At 37.3% G+C, this 20513-nt stretch overlaps 1 protein-coding gene across 1 annotated transcript in view; it reads right to left on the bottom strand.

Annotated features, from left to right (window-relative positions):
• Positions 1-385: 385 nt before the first annotated feature.
• Positions 386-20513, bottom strand: part of RFX6 (regulatory factor X6) — a 56311-nt gene continuing 36183 nt past the window's right edge. Inside the window, exons 8-19 of the mRNA XM_040474471.1 lie at positions 18885-18962; positions 18655-18768; positions 15427-15476; positions 12316-12475; positions 11269-11413; positions 9952-10061; positions 8611-8728; positions 7057-7179; positions 6189-6395; positions 4496-5008; positions 3431-3643; positions 386-817 (exon numbers count right to left, since the gene is read on the bottom strand). Of these exons, the coding sequence (XP_040330405.1) occupies positions 642-817; positions 3431-3643; positions 4496-5008; positions 6189-6395; positions 7057-7179; positions 8611-8728; positions 9952-10061; positions 11269-11413; positions 12316-12475; positions 15427-15476; positions 18655-18768; positions 18885-18962 (2007 nt within the window). The 3' untranslated portion in view covers positions 386-641. The remainder of the gene's footprint in view (positions 818-3430; positions 3644-4495; positions 5009-6188; positions 6396-7056; positions 7180-8610; positions 8729-9951; positions 10062-11268; positions 11414-12315; positions 12476-15426; positions 15477-18654; positions 18769-18884; positions 18963-20513) is intronic.

The raw sequence follows: 20513 nt of genomic DNA, 5'->3' as shown, positions 1-20513 counted from the left end.
TTCTTTCATTTCTTCTTACCTTTCTTAAATAAAGAGGGAAAGCATTCATAATCTCCGTTCAGTTACATAGAATTGGAATACTTCTATGTAACAGAACTCATCACACTAATGCACAGGATTGAAAGTCAAGCAACTTTGGTCTAGGCTGAATTGAATTAAGTCTTGACCTTGTAAACATTTCCACAGGAGGTAGAACACACACACTTGACTTTTTGTCAAATAAGGGATAGTAAACAATGATTCTGAGACCCTAATAAATTAAAGGTATTTTAAAGGTATTAAATAATTTTTTCTTTTTATAGACCAAAGATGAAGCAGCACACAGATTTTCAATAAATTAGGAAGCAAAATATTAAATCTTCATAGCTGAAATGTTTGCATCTTCAAAGCTCCAGTGGTTCAATTTGATAATGTTTGAAACTATAATTAATAACAAGATCACATTTTAAACAATTTGTGTGCAAGGCAAAGTCTGCAAGTATCTCCATTCATTATGGAGTTGTCCATAGTTTTGTACCAGTGACTTGAAAACAATGTCCTGCCACTGTATATTCCATTTTCTTTACCCTGATGGCAATCTGAATGAACAATATTTGAGCAGTAGAGATTCTTAGTTTCAATCCTCACTCAACATTGTTGGTTTAAGTGCCTCCAGCTGCTGTTCCCATGAACACAGTGTTGATGGGTGGTAAAGAGGACACCATTTCTCTACCATTTGCTCCATGGGAATCCAAGGTCTCTTGAGCTGGATACTGATTGGAAGCTCCATACATACATTGGGATGTGGAGGAAGGAATTGGGGTTTGCAAGCTGGTTGCTGTAAGGGAAAATGTAATCAGCAATTGAATATTGACTGACATTTTTTTCCTTTCCAAGTGCCACTCATTTTAAGCCTCCTGTATTTATTTTTGCATTTATCACCCATATCTATGATATTTTCCTAGAAATTGTTTTGACTTCTACACATTTCACAAAGAAAACTCCATTTCAAACTTAAATTCAGACAACTTTATCACCAAAATATATCCCCAGTCTACTTCCTCTTTCCATCCACACTTCCTCAATTATTCAAACCCCCGTGTTCTCTTATCTGGACCCACACAGCCGCCTCCTAACTAGTCTTAGGACTGTCACCTTTGCCCCACCCTCTCATTCTGCAGGGAACAGCCAGGATAATGCTGCTGATGTATACATCAAATTGTTGCTGTTCTCAAACTCTACAAAGACTTTCCCCCACCCTTAGAATAGAACCCAAGCTCTTTGCCCTGGTTCGCAACGTCTTCTGTGAACTGGTCTCTGCCTTCTGATTGATGTTACTCTACTGTCTTCATTCACCATGCTCAAAGCACATTGGCCTTTCTTGCTGCCCACTCAGTTTTCCTTGTTCCCACTTCAGAGACTGTGCACTTGTCATCTCTTCTGCCACCACTCCACCATCAGACCTTCAAGTCATCGCCTCCTAATCACTCAACTTTCAACTCTAATATCTCTGCCTCAGGATTCCTTTCCCAACCATCTTACCAAAAGCAGTTTCTCCATAACCATGTGTCATTTTACCCTATTTAACTGACTTCAGAGTACCTGACACTATCTTTTTTTTTTCTGCATTTGTCTATATAATCATCCCTCAATCTCTCCTGCCTAGAAGGTAAACTTCTTATAGGCAAGAACTCTGTCTGATCACCACCATAACCTCAAACTTAGAATGAAGTTTGGTACACAGTAGTTGGTTCTCAAAAATTTGACCACCTGGCTCTCTGACACTACATTTCCTTCATGTATGGTTGCTGGCTTCTCATTGTTGTTTTTCTCATTTTTCTAACTACCATCTTCTCTGTCCCTGGAAACTAGGTTTTCTAACTAAGGAAACATAGAGTGGGTCCTAAGTTCCCTCGCGCTACTTACCCACTTACTCTGTTCCCTTTTTTCATTCAGAAGCCCTCTTTGCTATTTACTTGTAAGCCAGCTCTGACAACTAAAGCTTAGAATCCATCCTACACCCAAGCTATGTTCCATCAAAGCTTCCACTATCTCTACGAGTAAACAGAACTAATAGTAACAATAGCAACACAGTACATTTTAGTCTCACGGTGAGGAAACTTCCTGAAGTGGAATTTTCTGCTTCATTAGAGTAACCTAGAAGCAATGACCATCTGCAGATAGCATGAGATGAGCTGCTAGACTCTGCTCAGGGAGCATCTGTGATGGTCACAGGGAGGGAAGAAGTGCTTCCTATTGAGTTATTGGAAAAGCACACTGAGAGAGGAGAGATGGAATTTATCTTATTTTCCCTTATGCTCCAGCTGGGTGTCAATGGCTTTTACTCCAGCTAGCTTGAAATCTATTCCATTGGAATATTTCAACCATCTCATATAAACATTAACACTCTGCCTTGATACTTACATGCATATATACTTGCCCTGTGATCCCTTATTAGCCATATTGGAGATTAAATCTTTACATATATTTTTGCCCCCTTTTTCAACTCACTGATGTATGGAGTTCCTACCATGTGACAGACACTTTGCTGGGTGCTGTTGATGTACAAATTGTACAAGTACAAGTTGCAGGATTTTCCCAGGGACAGCAACCTGGTTGGAAAAAGATGCTGGGGACTTTATGGCAAACACACCGTTTTGTTCATTTTTACTTAAACTACATGTAGCAGAGCAATAAAAATAGCAGCATTTTCTACAGAGCTGTCTAATCACATTTTACATACAATTGAGAAAATGCCAGCAAACTCTATCACAAATCACCCTTTTTTAAAACTTGGAGTGGTTTTAGGGTACTAGTGGAGATTATGGGGTCCAAAGATACCTCTTGGCACTGTCCCTGGGTCCAACTGTGAACAGGAGAGAGTGAGAAAAAGACATCATTACTGCCCTCGTAAAACTTAAAGTCTTTTAGGGGCACCTGGGTGGCTCAGTCGGTTAAGCGTCCAACTTCGGCTCAGGTCACGATCTCACTGTCCGTGAGTTCAAGCCCCGCGTCGGGCTCTGTGCTGACTGCTCAGAGCCAGGACCTGTTTCAGATTCTGTGTCTCCCTCTCTCTCTGACCCTCCCCCGTTCATGCTCTGTCTCTCTCTGTCTCAAAAATAAATAAACGTTAAAAAAAAAAACAAAAAAACTTAAAGTCTTTTAGACTGCATTTGACAGATTATATTCATGTTTTGCATACATAGTAGGTGCCAGCTATTTTTTTGAAAGAATAAGAGATTTAGCAGTGGGTTGCAGAGTGACCAACAGACTGAAAAAGGGGAGACTGTTACCAACAGACACAAAAATATGACTTTCGATCCAAAGTGATGAATCACTTGTAGGAATATGACCTCCAGGTTTACCTCAATAGTCACCCTCCAAAGTAAGACTACCTACCTGAGGTCAGCAGCCTTTTAAAATGTTTTCAAGAACTACTAAAATAATTTACCTACTACTGGAGTTCGACACGCAACTGATGGTGATGTGTCTGCGTAAAATGAGCTGGTCTGCTTTCTACTATTGTCATCTAAAATGTTAAGTGGATCGTGGATGTCACTGTAGGGAGGCAGTGAGCGAACACTGCTGATGACAGAAACATGTTGGTTCACCATCGATCCGAGTCTGTGAGACTCTGGGTAGTTTATGTTGCTTCCATAGTATCCTACAACAGAAAAAGTCAGGAATGTATTGTTAACGTACTACAAAGAATATTCCAGGAATGAAAAAAAGGACAAGATAATAGGGAGGGGCCTAAAGATGCCATATTATAAATATTACATTCACATCCATCTTTACTATAGAGTTGGATTTGTGCTTGTATAAGGATACGCTTCACTCTGCTGGGGTTTTTTGTTTTTAAAAAAATACAAAGGAGTTATCCTATTATTAATTTTCAGATGTAAGACTACATCTCTCTCATATTTTCCTCATCTAAATTAACAAGATCTTCCTATAAAGAAAAAAAGCACTACTAACTTCTCACAAAGATTACACTACTTGTCAAATACCAATTTTATCTACAGATTTATGTTACTGGGAGAAGGACTGGTCTACATCTAGAAGGGAGGACACAGAACCCACATTGGTGGCTGAAGAAAGAAGTCCACAGACCTTTCCAACTCCCTAAACTTTAAGTGTTTTATCAGACTAATAGGGGGCACAGTTTCTGTCCTAATCTGTATGATCTGCTGCTAGTTCTCTGGAAGAAACATTATTTACTACAAATAAAATGGACAGAACATTCTTCTTTTGGGCTTATTAAGGGAGATCTCAAACATACAGTTTGACATAGTATTTTTTTCATCATTTGTGGCATTTAAAAGGGCAACTTAAAAAAAAAAAACACAAGAATTGTATCTGGAAGAAATTAGCTCCAAGTGTCTAAGATTCCATGATCTTTGGAAACTTTACGTGGGATGGCATACTACTCAGAGAGGTGGAGCTCAATTCAATGTCTGATTTTGTCTTACTGCCATCTCAAAAGCCAGGAAAAATTCTTTAAAAATTTCAATACCATTCGGTGAATTAGGAGGCAATGTTGCTCCTTGGCAGCTGGCAGCGCCCGCATTGCTCAGGAAATTGAAGCTTCCTGTATTTAAAAACTGCATACTGTGTGAATCTTGGCTGTGTGAGGATGGTCCGTAGCTGGAAGGTGGTCGAGAATTATATGGAGACCCAGCACAGCTGCCACTGAAGAAGTCTCTAGAAAGCTGCTGTTCACTCCAGGCCATGCATCGACCATGCTCTGGGCGATGAGGATAGACTCCTGATGGGGGGTGAGGCTGTGCCCTAAACACAGTCTGATAGTTAGAGTTGGTCCCATAAAAGTCATGGCTGGTTTGAGGATGAGTTGGATAAATGGGCTCTGGGAATGTTGAGCAGTGGGGTGGAGCTGACAAGACTGGGCCCACACTTTGAGGTCTTCCTGCCATTGGTCCCTGGTTAATGACGCTTCCTCGGCTCGCCATGGCTGGAGAAATGGGTGGTGTCATCAGATGACCAGTGTTCTGGGAAAGGTCCATTTGACCTGGAAAAAATTACCAGAGCCTTCACAAGTGGCATATAAAAATAGATGGATGCATATCTTTAAAAATTATTCAAAAGATTTATCAATATGCTTTTTTTAAAAAATGGTTCATTCTTACTCTCTAAAAATTACAGAACTGGGGAACATTAAAAACCTAGGTTTAAAAGATACCATCACAAAAAAATAAACAAACAAATAAATAAAAGACACCATCACAATACATGTATATTTCACAATACTGAAGTGTTTTACACTTGATCATGGCCAAAAGGCTGAGAAGCAATAATAGTGAAGTGTTTTGAAGTTAGTCACTATGAACAAAAGTCTGCGATGGTTTCATGCTTCCATGGGTATGAAGATGGTTAGAGCTCAAGCTTGGGAAAGTCATGGGATCTGCTCTTCACAATTTCCCATAATTAAAAAAACAAACTGAATGTTAAATGGTTTGATTTTTAGGATAACAGAAAAAGGCAATAGTGTCAAAATGCCCATGGCTTCAAAGCAAGCCAATTCAAAACATCATGCAAACACCCCTGATCAACAACGAGTTATGAATGCCACCCACTCTGAGGGTGTTTGATTTTCCACTGGTGGAATTGGGCCCCTGAACTATAAGGCCCTCCCAGGTTTAAAATTCTGTGTGCCCAATGAAGTTATATATTTCAGAAAAGACATAATGCAAGAAGCAGACGTAAAATATCCTCTAGTAGTGAGTTCCAGCCACTTAACATTTGGATTGATACAAAGGGGATGCTAGACCAAAGATGAAAATTATTATAATGGTTTTCTAAAATGGCCAAATCTACTTTTTAATGGAGGAGAAATAGTCTCCTCAAAAGCCAAAAACAAATAAGAGGCCCAGTTTTTTGACTCCCAAAGCATCTTCAGGATTTTATGTGTACCTAATCTAATTTTTTCTTCCACTTAATGAAGATAACTATTCGTATTTCTGATATAACTGAGAGAGCATGTCACAGTGTGGTACCTATGTTAATAATGGCATTGATAAAAATGTGAATGAAAAATGTTGAAAATCACAGAAACTTTACAAAGCTTTCATGCAAGTTAGGTAAGACAAGTCTTGTTTACTCTTTGAATGTCTGAAGGTCACCAGTTTTGAAGAACACACAGGAATAAGCTCCTGTGAGATGCACTGAAGCCCAAATGTTTCCCAGTGTACCTGTGAGCGGCATGGTGTCTGGATTCCCAGCAGGAAATGGGTGTAGAGCAGAGGGTAAGCCTCCAGGATGACTGGATGATAGAGGAAGATAGGGTGTTTCCACATGGCTTTCATTCTTCACAGTGTCACTGGAAACAGTGCTCCCTTTATTACGGTTGGCCAGAAAGCAAGAACTCGGAGAAGCAGTGAAGGCAGCTTTACTTGCATCTGGAAAGATTTTTTTTTCTTAACTGCAAAGCTAACGTCATTCTCATATTCCTAGTATATAAGCCCAAGAAAAGGAAACTGAAAACGCTTTAGGGTCATGTCATAAATCTGGAAACTCCGGGGAAATATGTGCCATGGGAAACAAGGCTGGCAGATCTCTGGTCTTGGCAGTGGTGCTGGATTTTTGCTGTTGTTGCTACCTGTACCTTTGTGAGTGTGAGGCGTGTTCTGAAGGGCGCCAACCACCACCCCGCCCCCGCCCCGGGAGTGGACAGTCGTCAAAATGCAAGTCATCACATCCCAAATGGACATGCTCTCTTCCTTCTTTAAGCTCCCATAGAACTTCTTTCTACACCATTTATAAGGTGTGTACCACAGGTGTTGTCTTTAATTCTGATTATTTTTTTTATTTTAATCACCTAGCTACCTCAATTGATTTCATATCCTTTAGAACTTCCAGTAAATTCCTCTGACTACTCTAAGTGTAAATGGTGGAGAGAAAAAATAGTGCTTCAATGGTGTTAATATACTGTGTTAGTGGTAACACGCCTGGGGAAAAAACTCTGAGACTGTTATAGCCCCACACAACATGTGCTTACAAATTCTCGAACTTGGGTTTAAATACAGAAATACGTAAAACAAAGTATACATTTTAAATTACCTGAATTCTTCATATACTTGTCCAATAAATTCTGTAACTCCTGCTCTTTGTCATTATTGAACTGGGTCTCCATGGCAAGGAGAATGTATTCATCAAGAAGCATTCGGATCAAATGGAAAGAACCTTGTTTGTGGATGGGAAGAGGGAGAGGACAATGTGAGATGAAAGGAGGGAGAGAAGGAGAAGGAAAGAGAAAGAGAGAAGTCGAGTTATCTTTGTGACCATCTCACAACACTTTACAAGGAGCAACTGAAATAAACAAATACTTGTTGGACTTTAAATGACCTGCTAAGACCAACATGCTTAACTTGGGTCTCTAATCTTTCTGTGTACCGCCTGCCCAGCTCACTGTGTATACTGTCCTGCCAGCTCTTTGGCCGCTAATTACATCAAAGGAAAATACGGATGAAAGTGAGACATGCTTTATGCTTTAAGAGGGCACACATTGGAGTGTGATAAGCTTTAACCTGAGGAGAATGAGCTCTACTCTGCTGTATTTCTGTTGACTTTGTACTAAATAATTAGACAATGGCCACCATGGGTCTGAAAAATGTATCAAGTAAGATGTCTTTCTAGCCTGAAACAAAGTTCCCTTTGGTTTCAAAAAACCAAGAGAGTTATTTTCATTTGGAAGTTGTCTTGGAAAACCTTAAACTTCTTTGAAGAGATTTCCCAACAAAAGTCTGTTTTCATAATAAAGTCAGGCTTCAGTGTGGTATGTTTTAAGAAACCTCACACAAAACCAAGATATTTCAAATAATAGGCTCAATACATTTTGTTCATCCTTCAATACAAGTTCACTGATTTTATCTAATTCCACTGAGGATTAAATAAAAACAACTTAGTAAACTGTAACCTATTTTATAATGTAAAGATTTCTTGGAAAGCTAAATGCAGGAGTACTGTCCACAAGACAGCATTATAGCTGCAAACTAAGAATCCCAGAAATTTTAGAAAAAGGAAGATATTCAATTTTTAAAAGAGCTAAGTTGACTCAGTTTGTTTCACAAGTCAAATCAATCAGGAAAGAGGTTTCAGAAACATATGAAAGCATGTCTTCTCAGCTGCTCTTTGACTGCAGCTATGCAGTTCCTGAAAAAGATGCAAAAATTTGCCATATTGCAGTTGGTGCCTTTGGAAAATCATGTACTAATTACTGTTTACTTGCCTGTCTAACAAAAAAAAAATTATCCAAGCACTGATGGGATGTAATGATAATAGCTCCCATTCTAGAAGTGTTCACCGGGTACTAGACTGTGTTTTTATATATATTGTCTCACTAAAGTGCCAATACAACCCAGCAAGAGGGATATTCATCCTCTTCGATCAACTTGGAGCGGGGGGTAAAAACCCAAGCCAGAGAGAAGCAGTGTTAGGATTTAACTCTGCATGCGGTCTGACTCCAAAACCCAGGCTCCTACCTACCATTCTCTATGGCTCGACAGTCAGGTTTGAGCAGTAACAGTGCGACACGTTTAAAAACTGATAGGAAATGTGACTGGAAAGTGAATTATGTATTCAGATAGGAAGAGCTTTATAAAGCACTTAGGATACCAAAACTGGATGCATTGTTCAAGGTGAGGTTATGCATTACTCGAGCACCAAAAAAACTCCACTTGAGCAGAAAGTCTTGAGCCCTCTTCTTTAATGATCTTCCATTTTGTTTGCTGGTCTACAAGTAAAGGAACAAAATGAAACTATAAAATCTGTCATCTCATTACTACATGCATCCTGCATAAAATCAAGAGGTTGATAAGCTGTCTGACAAATGGACAGATGGCATGACACGCAATTTATTTTGTCAGATATAATGATCTTTCCAGGGATTTTAATTTTAGTCTGTCTTTGCTGTGATTTTTAAGGTTGACAGATCTTTATTCTGTATGGTTTTGTTACCTAGCAGAATCAGACAACACAATGAAATAATTTACAAAATACTTCATCTCTTCATTTTCCTTTGACAGAACTTTAAAAAGAACAGAAGGTGAAGTGTGAAAGAAGGGCTATATATTTCTGTGAATGATTAACTCTGACTTCTCTGGTCCTGAATGATAATCTGTTTTCCTTCCAGGAGGAAAAGAAAAGTCCCTACAATATAACCAGTTTCCTTGATACAGAATGGCTAACACCAACTAGTGATGGATCTATTTGCTCTTATATTGCCTTGTTTCATGATGGATTGACTTGCAGGTTAACTGAAAGAGTTGAAAAAACACAGAAAATACAAAATACTGCACTCCCAGAATTTAAAAATGCAAATACTTAAAACCACATTTTCTGTCAGCATTTATGAAAATTTGCTTTTTAGAGAAGGGTCAGATCTTTTCAGCTTAAAAAAATTTTTTTTTAATGTTTACTTATTTTTGAGAGACAGAAAGTGTGAGCAGGGGAGGGGCAGAGAGAGAGAGGGAGACAGAGAATCCAAAGCAGGCTCCAGGTTCAGAGAGGTCAGCACAGAGCCTGATGCGGGGCTCGCTGTGGGGCTCGATGCGGGGCTCGATGTGGGGCTCGAACTCATGAGCGGTGAGATCATGACCTGAGCCAAAGTTGGACACTTAACCGACTGAGTCACCCAGGCGCCCCAGATCTTTTCGGCTTTTATCTTTCACCACCTATGTTACTCAGCTGTAACTGTACTGACTGACAGGGAATGCATAGTGTCTTGTAGTTCTTTGTCAAGAAATGATGAATAGAATTGAATCTATGCCCAACACTCTCAAATCTGGTCTATTCCGAATTTTGATATTTGGGCCACCTTATTTGCAAGTCTTCAAGAGCTTTTCAAGGCATTTTTACACACAGACTATCACCCCTCCCCCACCATTCAAGGAATTACCAGTTTAGCATTTACTACTAAGAAAAATTTTATTTTCTGAATCTGTCATTGAAAAATACCTTAATAACTCTCTGCTCTACCACGGTATCCAACCATTCAATAAAAGCCTCCACGGTGGCATTCTTCTTAAGAAGATCTTTCAGTTCTTGGAACACTGTGATAGAATCATCTAAAATGAAAAAAGAAAGCAGAATATTACTCTACTTTGAACTCAAGAGAAAACCTAAAACTACGAATCATTTAAGAATTTTGTAGCATAAAAGGGAAAGACAGAATAAATTAAATGTGTTAAAGAAATTATTTCATATCCTGAGAACAAGGAGACAAAAATCCTTAGTTTTTACTCTTCAACATTTTAATAATAAGTGTATGTATTTTGGCACATATTGAAATATAGGCTTATGTATTATATAAGCATGTATATACTGGGGAAGAGTAAGTTGTCAGTATAGTTGATTATTCATTCTGAGTCCAAAGCTTTCATTAAATGCAACAGCTTCATTGAAAGCTGATGAATGAAATAAGCTAAACTTGTTGATTTCCTGCTTTCTGAACTACTTTTATCTTTAGCCAAAATTAAATTCTGCACTGTGGAACTGAGCCACCTACATGAATAATCTTTCATCTTATAAAAGTTAAAGAGGCCATTTAGAACTACTGTTTATTAAAGAATTTGAAGTTTACTGAACCCCAAAGGGTAATACAATTTTATACTAGGAAACAGAAAGCAGGGCTGATGTTGGACCACCCCAGAGAGCAGCCTATCACTTGTGCAACAGCCTATCGGAGGCTACACTTTGTCTTTTTGGAGAGAGAGGATGGGGAAATAGTGGATTGCTGTCCCTTGAAAATAGAACCTGGTAGTCTAGTCACACATATTAGTTTGCTAACTCTGTCAGATTGTCCAAACCTGCGCAGGTAATTTCTGCTTTGAAAAACAGTATTATATTGAGACATCATTTTGATATGCATCATATACCATATGATGCTAAGAGTGTAAAACACACAGAAATGTGTATGCATATAAAGTTGGAAGAGAGCTCACAACACTCAAAAACATGTTCATTATTGCCAAGTTATTTCTTTTTTTCTTTCGTTTATTTTTTACTTTTTTGGTTATTTCTTTTAAAATTTTTTTTTAATGTTTGTTTATTAGAGACAGACAAAGAGAGAGAGAGAGAGAGAGAGAGAGAGAGAGTATAGAGAGACAGAAAAAGAGGGAGAGAGACAATCCCAAGCAGGCTCCACACTGTCAGCACAGAGCCTGATGTGGAGCTCAAACTCACGAACCAGGCGATCATGACCTGAGCCGAAACCAAGATGTCACTTGTGCCAAGGAGTTGACAGACCCAGCTCTAAACAGGAAGAAGACTTACGTTCAGTGTAGATATCTGATTCAGTGTCTGTGCTGCCAGAAATGGTGAGAAGGGCCTGCGATCCAATACTATTCAAGTCAACCTTTTCAATATCAGATACCATAGAATTCACAACATGCTGGTCGAAGAGAGCTGGTCTGGCAATCTGCATAAAGAAAGTAAAAAAGACACTAAACTATATTATCAAGAGTCTATCTAAAGAAAAGTTTTGGCTTCTAGAGAAAAAGTTCCTTGAGACAAAAGTATCACAAATGCTTTATTTTAAAACTAAAAGCAATAGCTGAGACTCATGATCATCTCTGTTAAAGCTTTAAAAACTATTTTTGGAACTAGAAAATGAATTTTTTAATTCACAGTCATACAAGAAGGATTTTACAATGTTATGCTTCTTATCTGGAACTAGCCCAATCAAGTCTTTTAAAATTTAGGGGGCTAAAAACTTCCACAAAGCAAACAATCATTTGAGAGGAGGGGAAATATATTTTTTAACAATATACAAACCTGTAATCCTAATTTAAGAATTACTTTTTTCTTCCTATTTAAGAGATCCAAATTAGTAGTTTAAAATGTGTTGTTTGTGGGTTTCACATCAAATATTACATGGGCTCATTCCCCACAACCTTAATTTTTATTAACTGGATTCATAATGCAAAGAACTACTTTGCATTTTACATTGCACTCAGAAATTTTGTATTTTTTTACTTTTTATTTTGAAAATATTAAATTTACAGAAAAGGAGGAAAGATAGTGCAGAATATTTCCATATTCTCCCTATCCCCCTTCTCCTATTGTTATCACCTTATCTAACCATTGTTTATTGCCCAAATCAGGAAATTAACATTGGTATAACACTGGTAGATAGACTACAGACATAATTCAAATTTCCATCAGTTTTCCCACTAATGTCCTTTTTCTATTCTAGCATTCACTCTGGGGTCTCACATTACATTTAACTGTCTACTTAGTCTTCAATCTCTGAAAATTTCTTGCTCTTTGCTACCAGAGGGTTTTTTTTTTTTTAATCTGGTGACTCAAATACCAACATACCTGAGCAAGGTGTAAGAAAGATGTTTGCCGTTTCAGAGAAGATACAAATCTTCGCACGATAGGTATCTTCTTGTCAGTTAGAGCTTCTGGCAAGTTTTCCAAAGATGAAACAACCCACTGTTCCCAATTTTTAGCAAAATTTCTTATATCTGCTAATAAGCTACACACACAAAAAGACTTATGTATTAAATGCTAAATTGTTCAAAATGCATTAAATAAATGTAGTTTAATGGAGGTATGCTATTATTCTGCGATTCCAAGAACAGGACTTTGAAGTCTGATGGATTCAGCCTAGGTCTGCCATTTATCACCTTGGTCAAAATACTCAATGTCCTCAAGTTCTGGCTTCATCTATTAAATGGGAACACGATTAGTATCTATGTCACAGGATTATTACTAGGACTACATAAAATAACTCATGGAGATTTCTCTGGTCAAATGTGGCATGCAGAGAGTAATCAATAAATAATACCTTATTGTTAATATTAACTCATGGTTCAGTCATTTTTGATAAAATATTTCTGGGTAAATGTAAGTATGTACTTGATTTTGCATATATTGACTTCTTGAGAGATACTGCATAGGGATCATAATGTCATTTCAGGTACTTACTATTAGTGTCTAGTAATATATTTTTACAATCCAAATATGACTGTGGGATAGTGGGATACATGATCAAAAATGTACTATAGAACCCTATATAGAAACTTGCAAATGTTGGTTGTGTGTGTGCACAAACATTTATACAGAAACACAAAAATTTTAAAATCAGTCAATAATCTACACATTCTACCGCAACAAAAAAGATCTAAATTTATATTTGGGATGCAATGTGACATAATTTGGCAAGCAGTGACATAATACAGGAAAAAGAATAGAAAATGGAGTTAAACATATGCTCAATTAAAATCCTGACTCTGTTTTTTTAACTAGTTAACTTACTTTAGGCAAATAAATTAACTTCTTTCTGCTGCCAGGTTCCTCATTTGTGGATTTGGGATTGTAACAGCTACTGGGGAATAGTCTAACAAGTTGTGTTTTTTAAAAAATCCACTGTTCAATGATAAGAAATTGGTTAAATGAAGTATAGTATTTTTCAGACGCTATGCAGCCATTTAAAAAGAAAATGTTGAGAGGTGCCTGGGTGGCTCAGTTGGTTAAGCGTCCAACTCCTGATTTCAGCTGAGGTCAGGATCTTGCAGTTAGGAGATCAAGCCCAGCACCGGGCTCTGTGCTGGGCATGGAGCCTGCCTAAGATGCTCTCTCTCCTACTCCTTCTGCCCCTCCCCTGCTCACACTCAATCTCTCTCTCTCATGGTTTTTTTGTTTGTTTGTTTGTTTTTTTACTTGAGAAAGAGAGACAGAGTGTGAGTGTGGGAGGGGCAGAGACAGAGGGAGACACAGAATCCAAAGCAGGCTCCAGGCTCCCAGCTGTCAGCACAGAGCCTGACGTGGGGCTTGAACTCAGACTGTGAGATCATGACCTGAACCAAAGCTGATGCTTAACTGACTGAGCCACAGGCGCCCTGCTCTCTCTCTCTCTCTCTCTAACAAAGAAAGAAATAAAAAGAAAGAGAGAAAGAAAGAAATAAAGAAAGAAAGAAAGAAAGAAAGAAAGAAAGAAAGAATTGAAAAGAAAGAAAGAAAGAAAGAAAGAAAGAAAGAAAGAAAGAAAAAATTGAAAAAAAGAAAAATTTAAAAAATAATGTTGATCCATATCTGTTGATATGAAAGATTTTCACTATATACTGCAATTATAGTATGTATACTATGGTTCCATTTTATTAATGTGTATATTTACAGGTATTCTTAGAAAAAAAAACAGTCCATTAATGTGGAGAGATCAGGAGTATTTTTTAATGCATTTATGCATGTTTTCGTTTTCTACAATAAACTACTTGCATATTTAAGAGATAAATATTCTGCTTCAGGCAGTTGTAAAATTAAGTAAAATAATTTATGTAGTCTCAAAGCCCATGTTGTAGTAATAAAGGTCAGCTATTATTACTATTAACTAATAATGCCTGCCCCTAAGTAAGCACAACCATTCTGTTGTGACACAGAAATGTTAAGTGTACTTAATTCAGAGATCAGATTAGATGTTTAAAGATAACATATTGATAATTAAAAGAAACTATTGGTGTGTACAATACTATTATATAAATAAATAAAACGATCTACAGGAAAAAGTAAATCAAAAATAAACTTTGTTTTGTCAATCATCATGTATTTATTGAGCATCAACTATGTCCATCCTACGTGTATTTGTGCCTCAAATACTAAAATAAATTTCATTTTTTCATTAGACTTTATTTACAAAGAAAAATTTTCGTTTTTATTTTTGAGTTTTTATTGTTCACACATCAGAAAGTTTTTGTGAAAAATCTTCAGGTACCATTTCAATTTCAGATTTTTTTTTTATTGAAGTATAATCGACAAACAACATTATATTAGTTCCATGTGTACAACATAGTGATTTGACATTTGTGTACATTGTGAGCTCATCACCACCATAGTCCAGTTACCATCTGTCATCAGTTACCAGAGGGGATGCAGGTCCTGGTGGGCAATATGGATGAAAGGGATCAAAAGGTATAATGTTCCCAGGATGGGGAATACAGTCTATTTAAGATCTTATTCCTTTGTTAAAAGAAGATGGTAATTCCATTATGCCACTTTATGATTTTGCAGTTAAGGCCAATAATAATAAATAATAATGTTAATAAGTAATCTTTAATAACAAAGATAAAATAATTTTTCTTATAATTTTTATTATTGTGGTTTATTTTCCATCAATTATCCCCATTTATCTTCCTGTAGCCAGTTTCTATTGAAGAACTTCTCAGTATTTCAAAGGTCAGTACACTTAAATATTTATTTTTCACTTGGACATCTCTCATATTAAAAGGATTTCAAGATTATTCTATCAATTTTGCTCAGTGAGGTTTGAGTATAAGGATTGAGGCACATCTTCTAACTAATACAAAGGGACAGGAGCGGGAAAGTAATCTTTATAAACAAACGGATTGTTATTTAATGTTTTCCTTTAATATAATGGATAGGGTTAAATTCTACATTAAGAAACTACCACATTTTATTGACTGAACCTACCTTTCAGGCATTTCTTGCATTGTTGCAGGAATGAGTACATCTGTAAGAACCTTAATCACAGCAAAAGAGAATTAACATAAATCCTTACTTAGTATTTTTGTAGAAAGACACTTATTTGTCAATTACTTTTCATTCCTAGCTTTCTAGAGAATAATATGCTAACTCATTTCTGGAAGTTATACTTTTATCTCTAAAATGAATGTATGTGTGAGGTGCATGTGTAAGAAAGGTGAGGGGTGGGGATCTAGAAACATTACAATCCTAGGTTAGCCTAGGAACACTAATATCCTGGGTCCAGAGAGTTAATTATCAGAACACAAAGAATAATGAAAAGATGGTCAACATCACTCATCATCAGAGAAATACAAGTCAAAACCACAATGAGATACCACTTACACATGTCAGAATGGCTAAAGTTAACAACTTAGGAAACAAAAGATGTTGGCAGAGATGTGGGCAAAGAGGAACACGTCTGCACTGCTGATGGGATGCAAACTGTGCAGCCACTCTGGAAAACAGTATGGAGGCTCCTCCGAAAGTTAACAATAGAACTACCCTATGACCCAGCAATCACACTACTGGGTATTTATCCAAAGGACACAAAAATGCTGATTTGAAGGGGCACATGCACCCCAATGTTTATAGCAGCACTATCAACAATAGCCAAATTATGGAAAGAGCCCAAATGTCCATTGACTGATGACTGGATAAAAAAAGATGTGATATGTATCTATATACAGTGGATTATTACTCAGTGATCAAAAAAAAAAAAATGGAATCTTGCCATCTGCAATGACGTGGATGGAACTAGAGTGTATTCTGCTAAGCAAAGTAAGTCAGTCAGAAAAAGACAAATACCATATGATTTCACTCATATGTGGAATTTAAGAACCACAACAGATGAACATAGGAGAAGGGAAGGAAAAATAAGATAAAAACAGAGAGGGAGGCAAACCATAAGAGACTCTTAAATATGGAGAACAAACTGAGGGTTGCTGGAGGGGTGGTGGATGGGGGAGATGGGCTAAATGGGTGATAGGCATTAAGAAGGGCACTTGTTGGGATGAGCACTGGGTGTTCTATGTAAGTGACGAATCACTGGGTTCTACTCCTGAAACCAATACTACAATGTATGTTAACTACCTTGAATTTAAATTAAAAATTAAAAAGAAAAGAATACTGAAAGAAAGGGCTAGACTGAGCCCTAAACATCGATGAGGTGGGTAGGACCTGAGAATTAGTAGAAAGAAGAATTTAGAGTGTTGACTGATCCCAGCTCAAGAAAAACTAGAATAAAGAAAGAGGGGACAAAATAGGATATGAGCAATGCAGATCCATTAAGCTGACTGATAAACTGAGTGGTCCAGCCTGAGGAAAAGGACCAAGAGGAGAAGATATTTCAAAATGTGGGTAAACCCTAATCTTCAAAGGCCTATGTAGCCTACCAGAAAAATGTACATGTATTCCATGTGTATAAGACAGTATTGTATATGCCCAGTATGTTAGTTACCAAGAATTGGACTTGGTAATCATGTACTGTTTTATGGACTAAAAGTTGACCACTCTCCTGAGAGGAATGAAGATCTTCCATAAACTCATTCTGCAATGAGAATTGTAAATTGCTCTATTTACAATGCTTACTGTGTCTCCCTGGGTCCACTATGAGGAGAAAAAACTTAATTCATTTAGAGGTACTTAAACTCAGGACTTTTGTGTTGAACTGAAAAAAAAAAACAAAAACAAAAACAAAAACAAAAACCAGACCATTTGTAAAGAAAAAAGAAAGAATATGCTTTAAGAATATTTCTTGGGGCACCTGGGTGGCTCAGTCGGTTAAGCAACCAACTTCAGCTCAGGTCATGATCTCAACAGTTTGTGGGTTCAAGCCCCACGTCGGGCTCTGTGCTGACAGCTTGGGGCCTGGAGCCTGCTTCTGATTCTGTGTCTCCCTCTCTCTCTGCCCCTCCCCTGCTCACACTCTGTCTCTCTCTGTCTCTCAAAAATTAATAAATGTAAAAGAAAAAAATTTTTAAAGGAGTATTTCTTGGAGGTACTGAATGGTGTTCCAAAGAGCTTTACTTTGATGGTGGTAAATGTGTATGCATGAGACCTGGGGGCTTTTCTTATACCCTCTCTTGGAGCCACCTTATTTCCCTTTTCTGCTTACTTCTTCAAGTCTTAAACATTGCAATCAGTTACTGCAAACTAAACCTTTTCCCTCTAAATAATGATACTCAAATGCAACCCAGAAAAATGAGACAATCCTCACTCTCCTTTGTCCCTCTTCAACGTGAATTTGAACTAAAGGCAGAGAATGTACTGCACTTGCTCCATCCTCTTATCCTGTGATAGGGAGAACTTAACAGAGGATGAAAATATGGGCTTTCCCATTCCGGCTCAAGACTACCTACCAGTTCTTGGTGTGCAAAGTTGTTTCCAGTCTGAGTTCATCTAGCTTCTGCTGAGAACCTAATAGTAGCAACCAATTTAGGACGATTTATTTTCTAAATGCTTAACAGGGTTCTAGTTTGGGTTTTCTTGCAAACTCAGATTATGTTTTAAAAGGAAAGGTTTTGTTTTCCTTCTGACAATTGAACAGGTAAGTGCAGACAAACTCACTTTAAAGTACCCAGATTGCAACACAGTTTTCTCCCTCAGCCTCGACCTTGCTGTTGCTCTAACTAAGGAACTGACTGTCAGGGAATTAGATTCTCCCTCTTCCCAGATAAATGTTTGGCTAGAAGGCCAACCAGTTCATCTTTGTTTGTAATGTCTTCATGATCTTTCTGTAGACATCTGAATACTCTTATTTGGTTTTAGAACAGAAATGAACATTAATACATTAAACCTAGAGATTTCCAATATTTTTAAGTTGTTAATCCCATAAGAGTGTTTAACTCTGCTTTTCCCCCAGAAACAGATGGTAAAAAAGCCATCATATTATTCACTCTGAAAACACCTTAAACAGGTAATAAAAATTAACAAAATTTAATGTATTAGTGAGTATGTCATATTTTGAATCATTAACTGTAAACAGATTGATTTTATTTCAATGTAAATTTAACCATAACACATACACAATTAAATACTGGTTTCTCATCAGAAAAAAATAATACTGTCTCTCCAGCCAGAAATAACAAATGTATTGAACATACAATGCAAAAATTTAGATAGAATACTTATAAAGAAAACATGCGGTTTGTGTTTAAGACACCCCAAAGAGCTTACCTTATAAAGAATTGAGTCACAAACACAGAAAATGTCAATGATAACAGGGTTTTCAAGCAGGGGAAGAAGATGATCAGGCATTCCTTGCCAAAAGTGTAATAAGAAATGCTGGATCTAGTTATAAAGCAAAAAGTATAAACATTAAGATTCTTCCTTAACATGAACTCATAAAGAACAAGACAAGAAAGTATACACAATATGATCAGCAAAGCATTCTTTGTCGTCCTTACCTCTTCAAAGTTTCCATTAATTGCATTGTCCAGGATGCACTGGCAGTGAGTTTTATACATCATTATGAGGGTATCAACCTATTTCAAGGAAGAAAACGCTTAACCAAAGAATCCTTTCAATACTGCCTTCATTTGTTTATGCATTCGTTTGTCCAGCATGCATTTTTTAAGCTCCTATTATGGACCAGGCATTGTGCTCAATGTCAAGGAATCAAAAACAAACGTACAGTTCTTATTTCCAGGAACTTAATGCCTTGTGAAGGGAGAAAGGCAAGCAAATAGACAATTACCGTATAGTATCATAGGACAATGAAAAGCTGATTGAGCAAGGAGCTTTGGGCCAAAGCAACATTGTGTTTTTCTACCTAAGAAGAGAATTACCTCTGATTGCAGAAATACACACAAAATGGTAAAATACATCAAGTGTCCACACAGTGTTTTATTAAGTGGGTGGTGGGCAGTGTGGCATAGCGGTTTCCAGTTTGGGGTCTGGAATTGGTTAAACTGAGTGCCCAGTTCAACTGCACTACTTTGCACAGGTTGTTTTGTCTCTGAACCCTAAGCTTTTTCTCTTCAAGTAGGATAGTAATAACATATTACCCACATGGTATTAAAAAGATTAAATAAAATATCAGGCAGATAGAAGAGTGCCTGGTACACAGTAAGATCTCACTAAATATTACTCGAAATTAGTAATATCGAATGCCTCATAAATTTACCCAAAAAATATTTGAATAGTTAATGCCCATTCTGAAAAGTCTCTGCTTCCATGTTACCACAGATATTTGGATTGCATAGTTAAAACATGTTAAACGTATTCTAAAATCTGTAATGGATTAGAACTAGATAATATTTTAATAGATTAATAATAGTCAAATATCCGTATTTTACAAGCTAGAAATATCACTACCTGTTACTGGTTGTGTAGTCTGTGTGAACAAGAACATGGCTTAGAGGTTACAGGTGTGAGTTTTTACCTGGATTTGAATACTAGCTCTAACCTGCCACTTACTAGCTCTATGATGTCGAGCAAGCTACTTAACATTTGTGTGTTTTAAATTTCTCATTTGGAAAATAGAGATAATAACAGTACATTTCCAATAGGGTTGTTATGAGGACTAAACAAATGAACACATGCAAAGTGGTTGGAATAACCCATAATACATGCTGAGAGACTGACCATTAGATTTACTTTTATCCCAACAGTATCTAGGGTGGTGATGGCAATGGGGGTGTCCCACTGTAACCCTCCAGTCTCCAATATTTATCCCTACAGCCTAGTGACAGCACACATCTTTGTTATTCAGCTCAAAGCTGTAAAATGATGACATGCAAATTACCAATATCCCTGCAAGGAGGTATACTGACTACAGGACACCTCTAGCAGAGTATGTCACCATTAATGCAATTGAGACATGGTCCATATTTTAGTCAATGATATTACATCTTTAAATAGGTTTCCAGGACATATTTTTAAAAATAAGGATAAGGACAGTATGAAATACAGAAAGGAATTCACAACTGTTGTCAAAAATTAACCCTTTGAGGGGCGCCTGGGTGGCGCAGTCGGTTAAGCGTCCGACTTCAGCCAGGTCACGATCTCGCGGTCCGTGAGTTCGAGCCCCGCGT

Source organism: Herpailurus yagouaroundi, unplaced genomic scaffold (assembly GCF_014898765.1).
Source record: "Herpailurus yagouaroundi ecotype Mexico unplaced genomic scaffold, PumYag 139, whole genome shotgun sequence".
In the NCBI taxonomy this organism is placed as follows: Eukaryota; Metazoa; Chordata; class Mammalia; order Carnivora; family Felidae; genus Herpailurus; species Herpailurus yagouaroundi.
The sequence above is the reverse complement of the archived record's forward strand: the minus strand, read 5'-3'. Positions and strand labels throughout refer to the sequence as shown.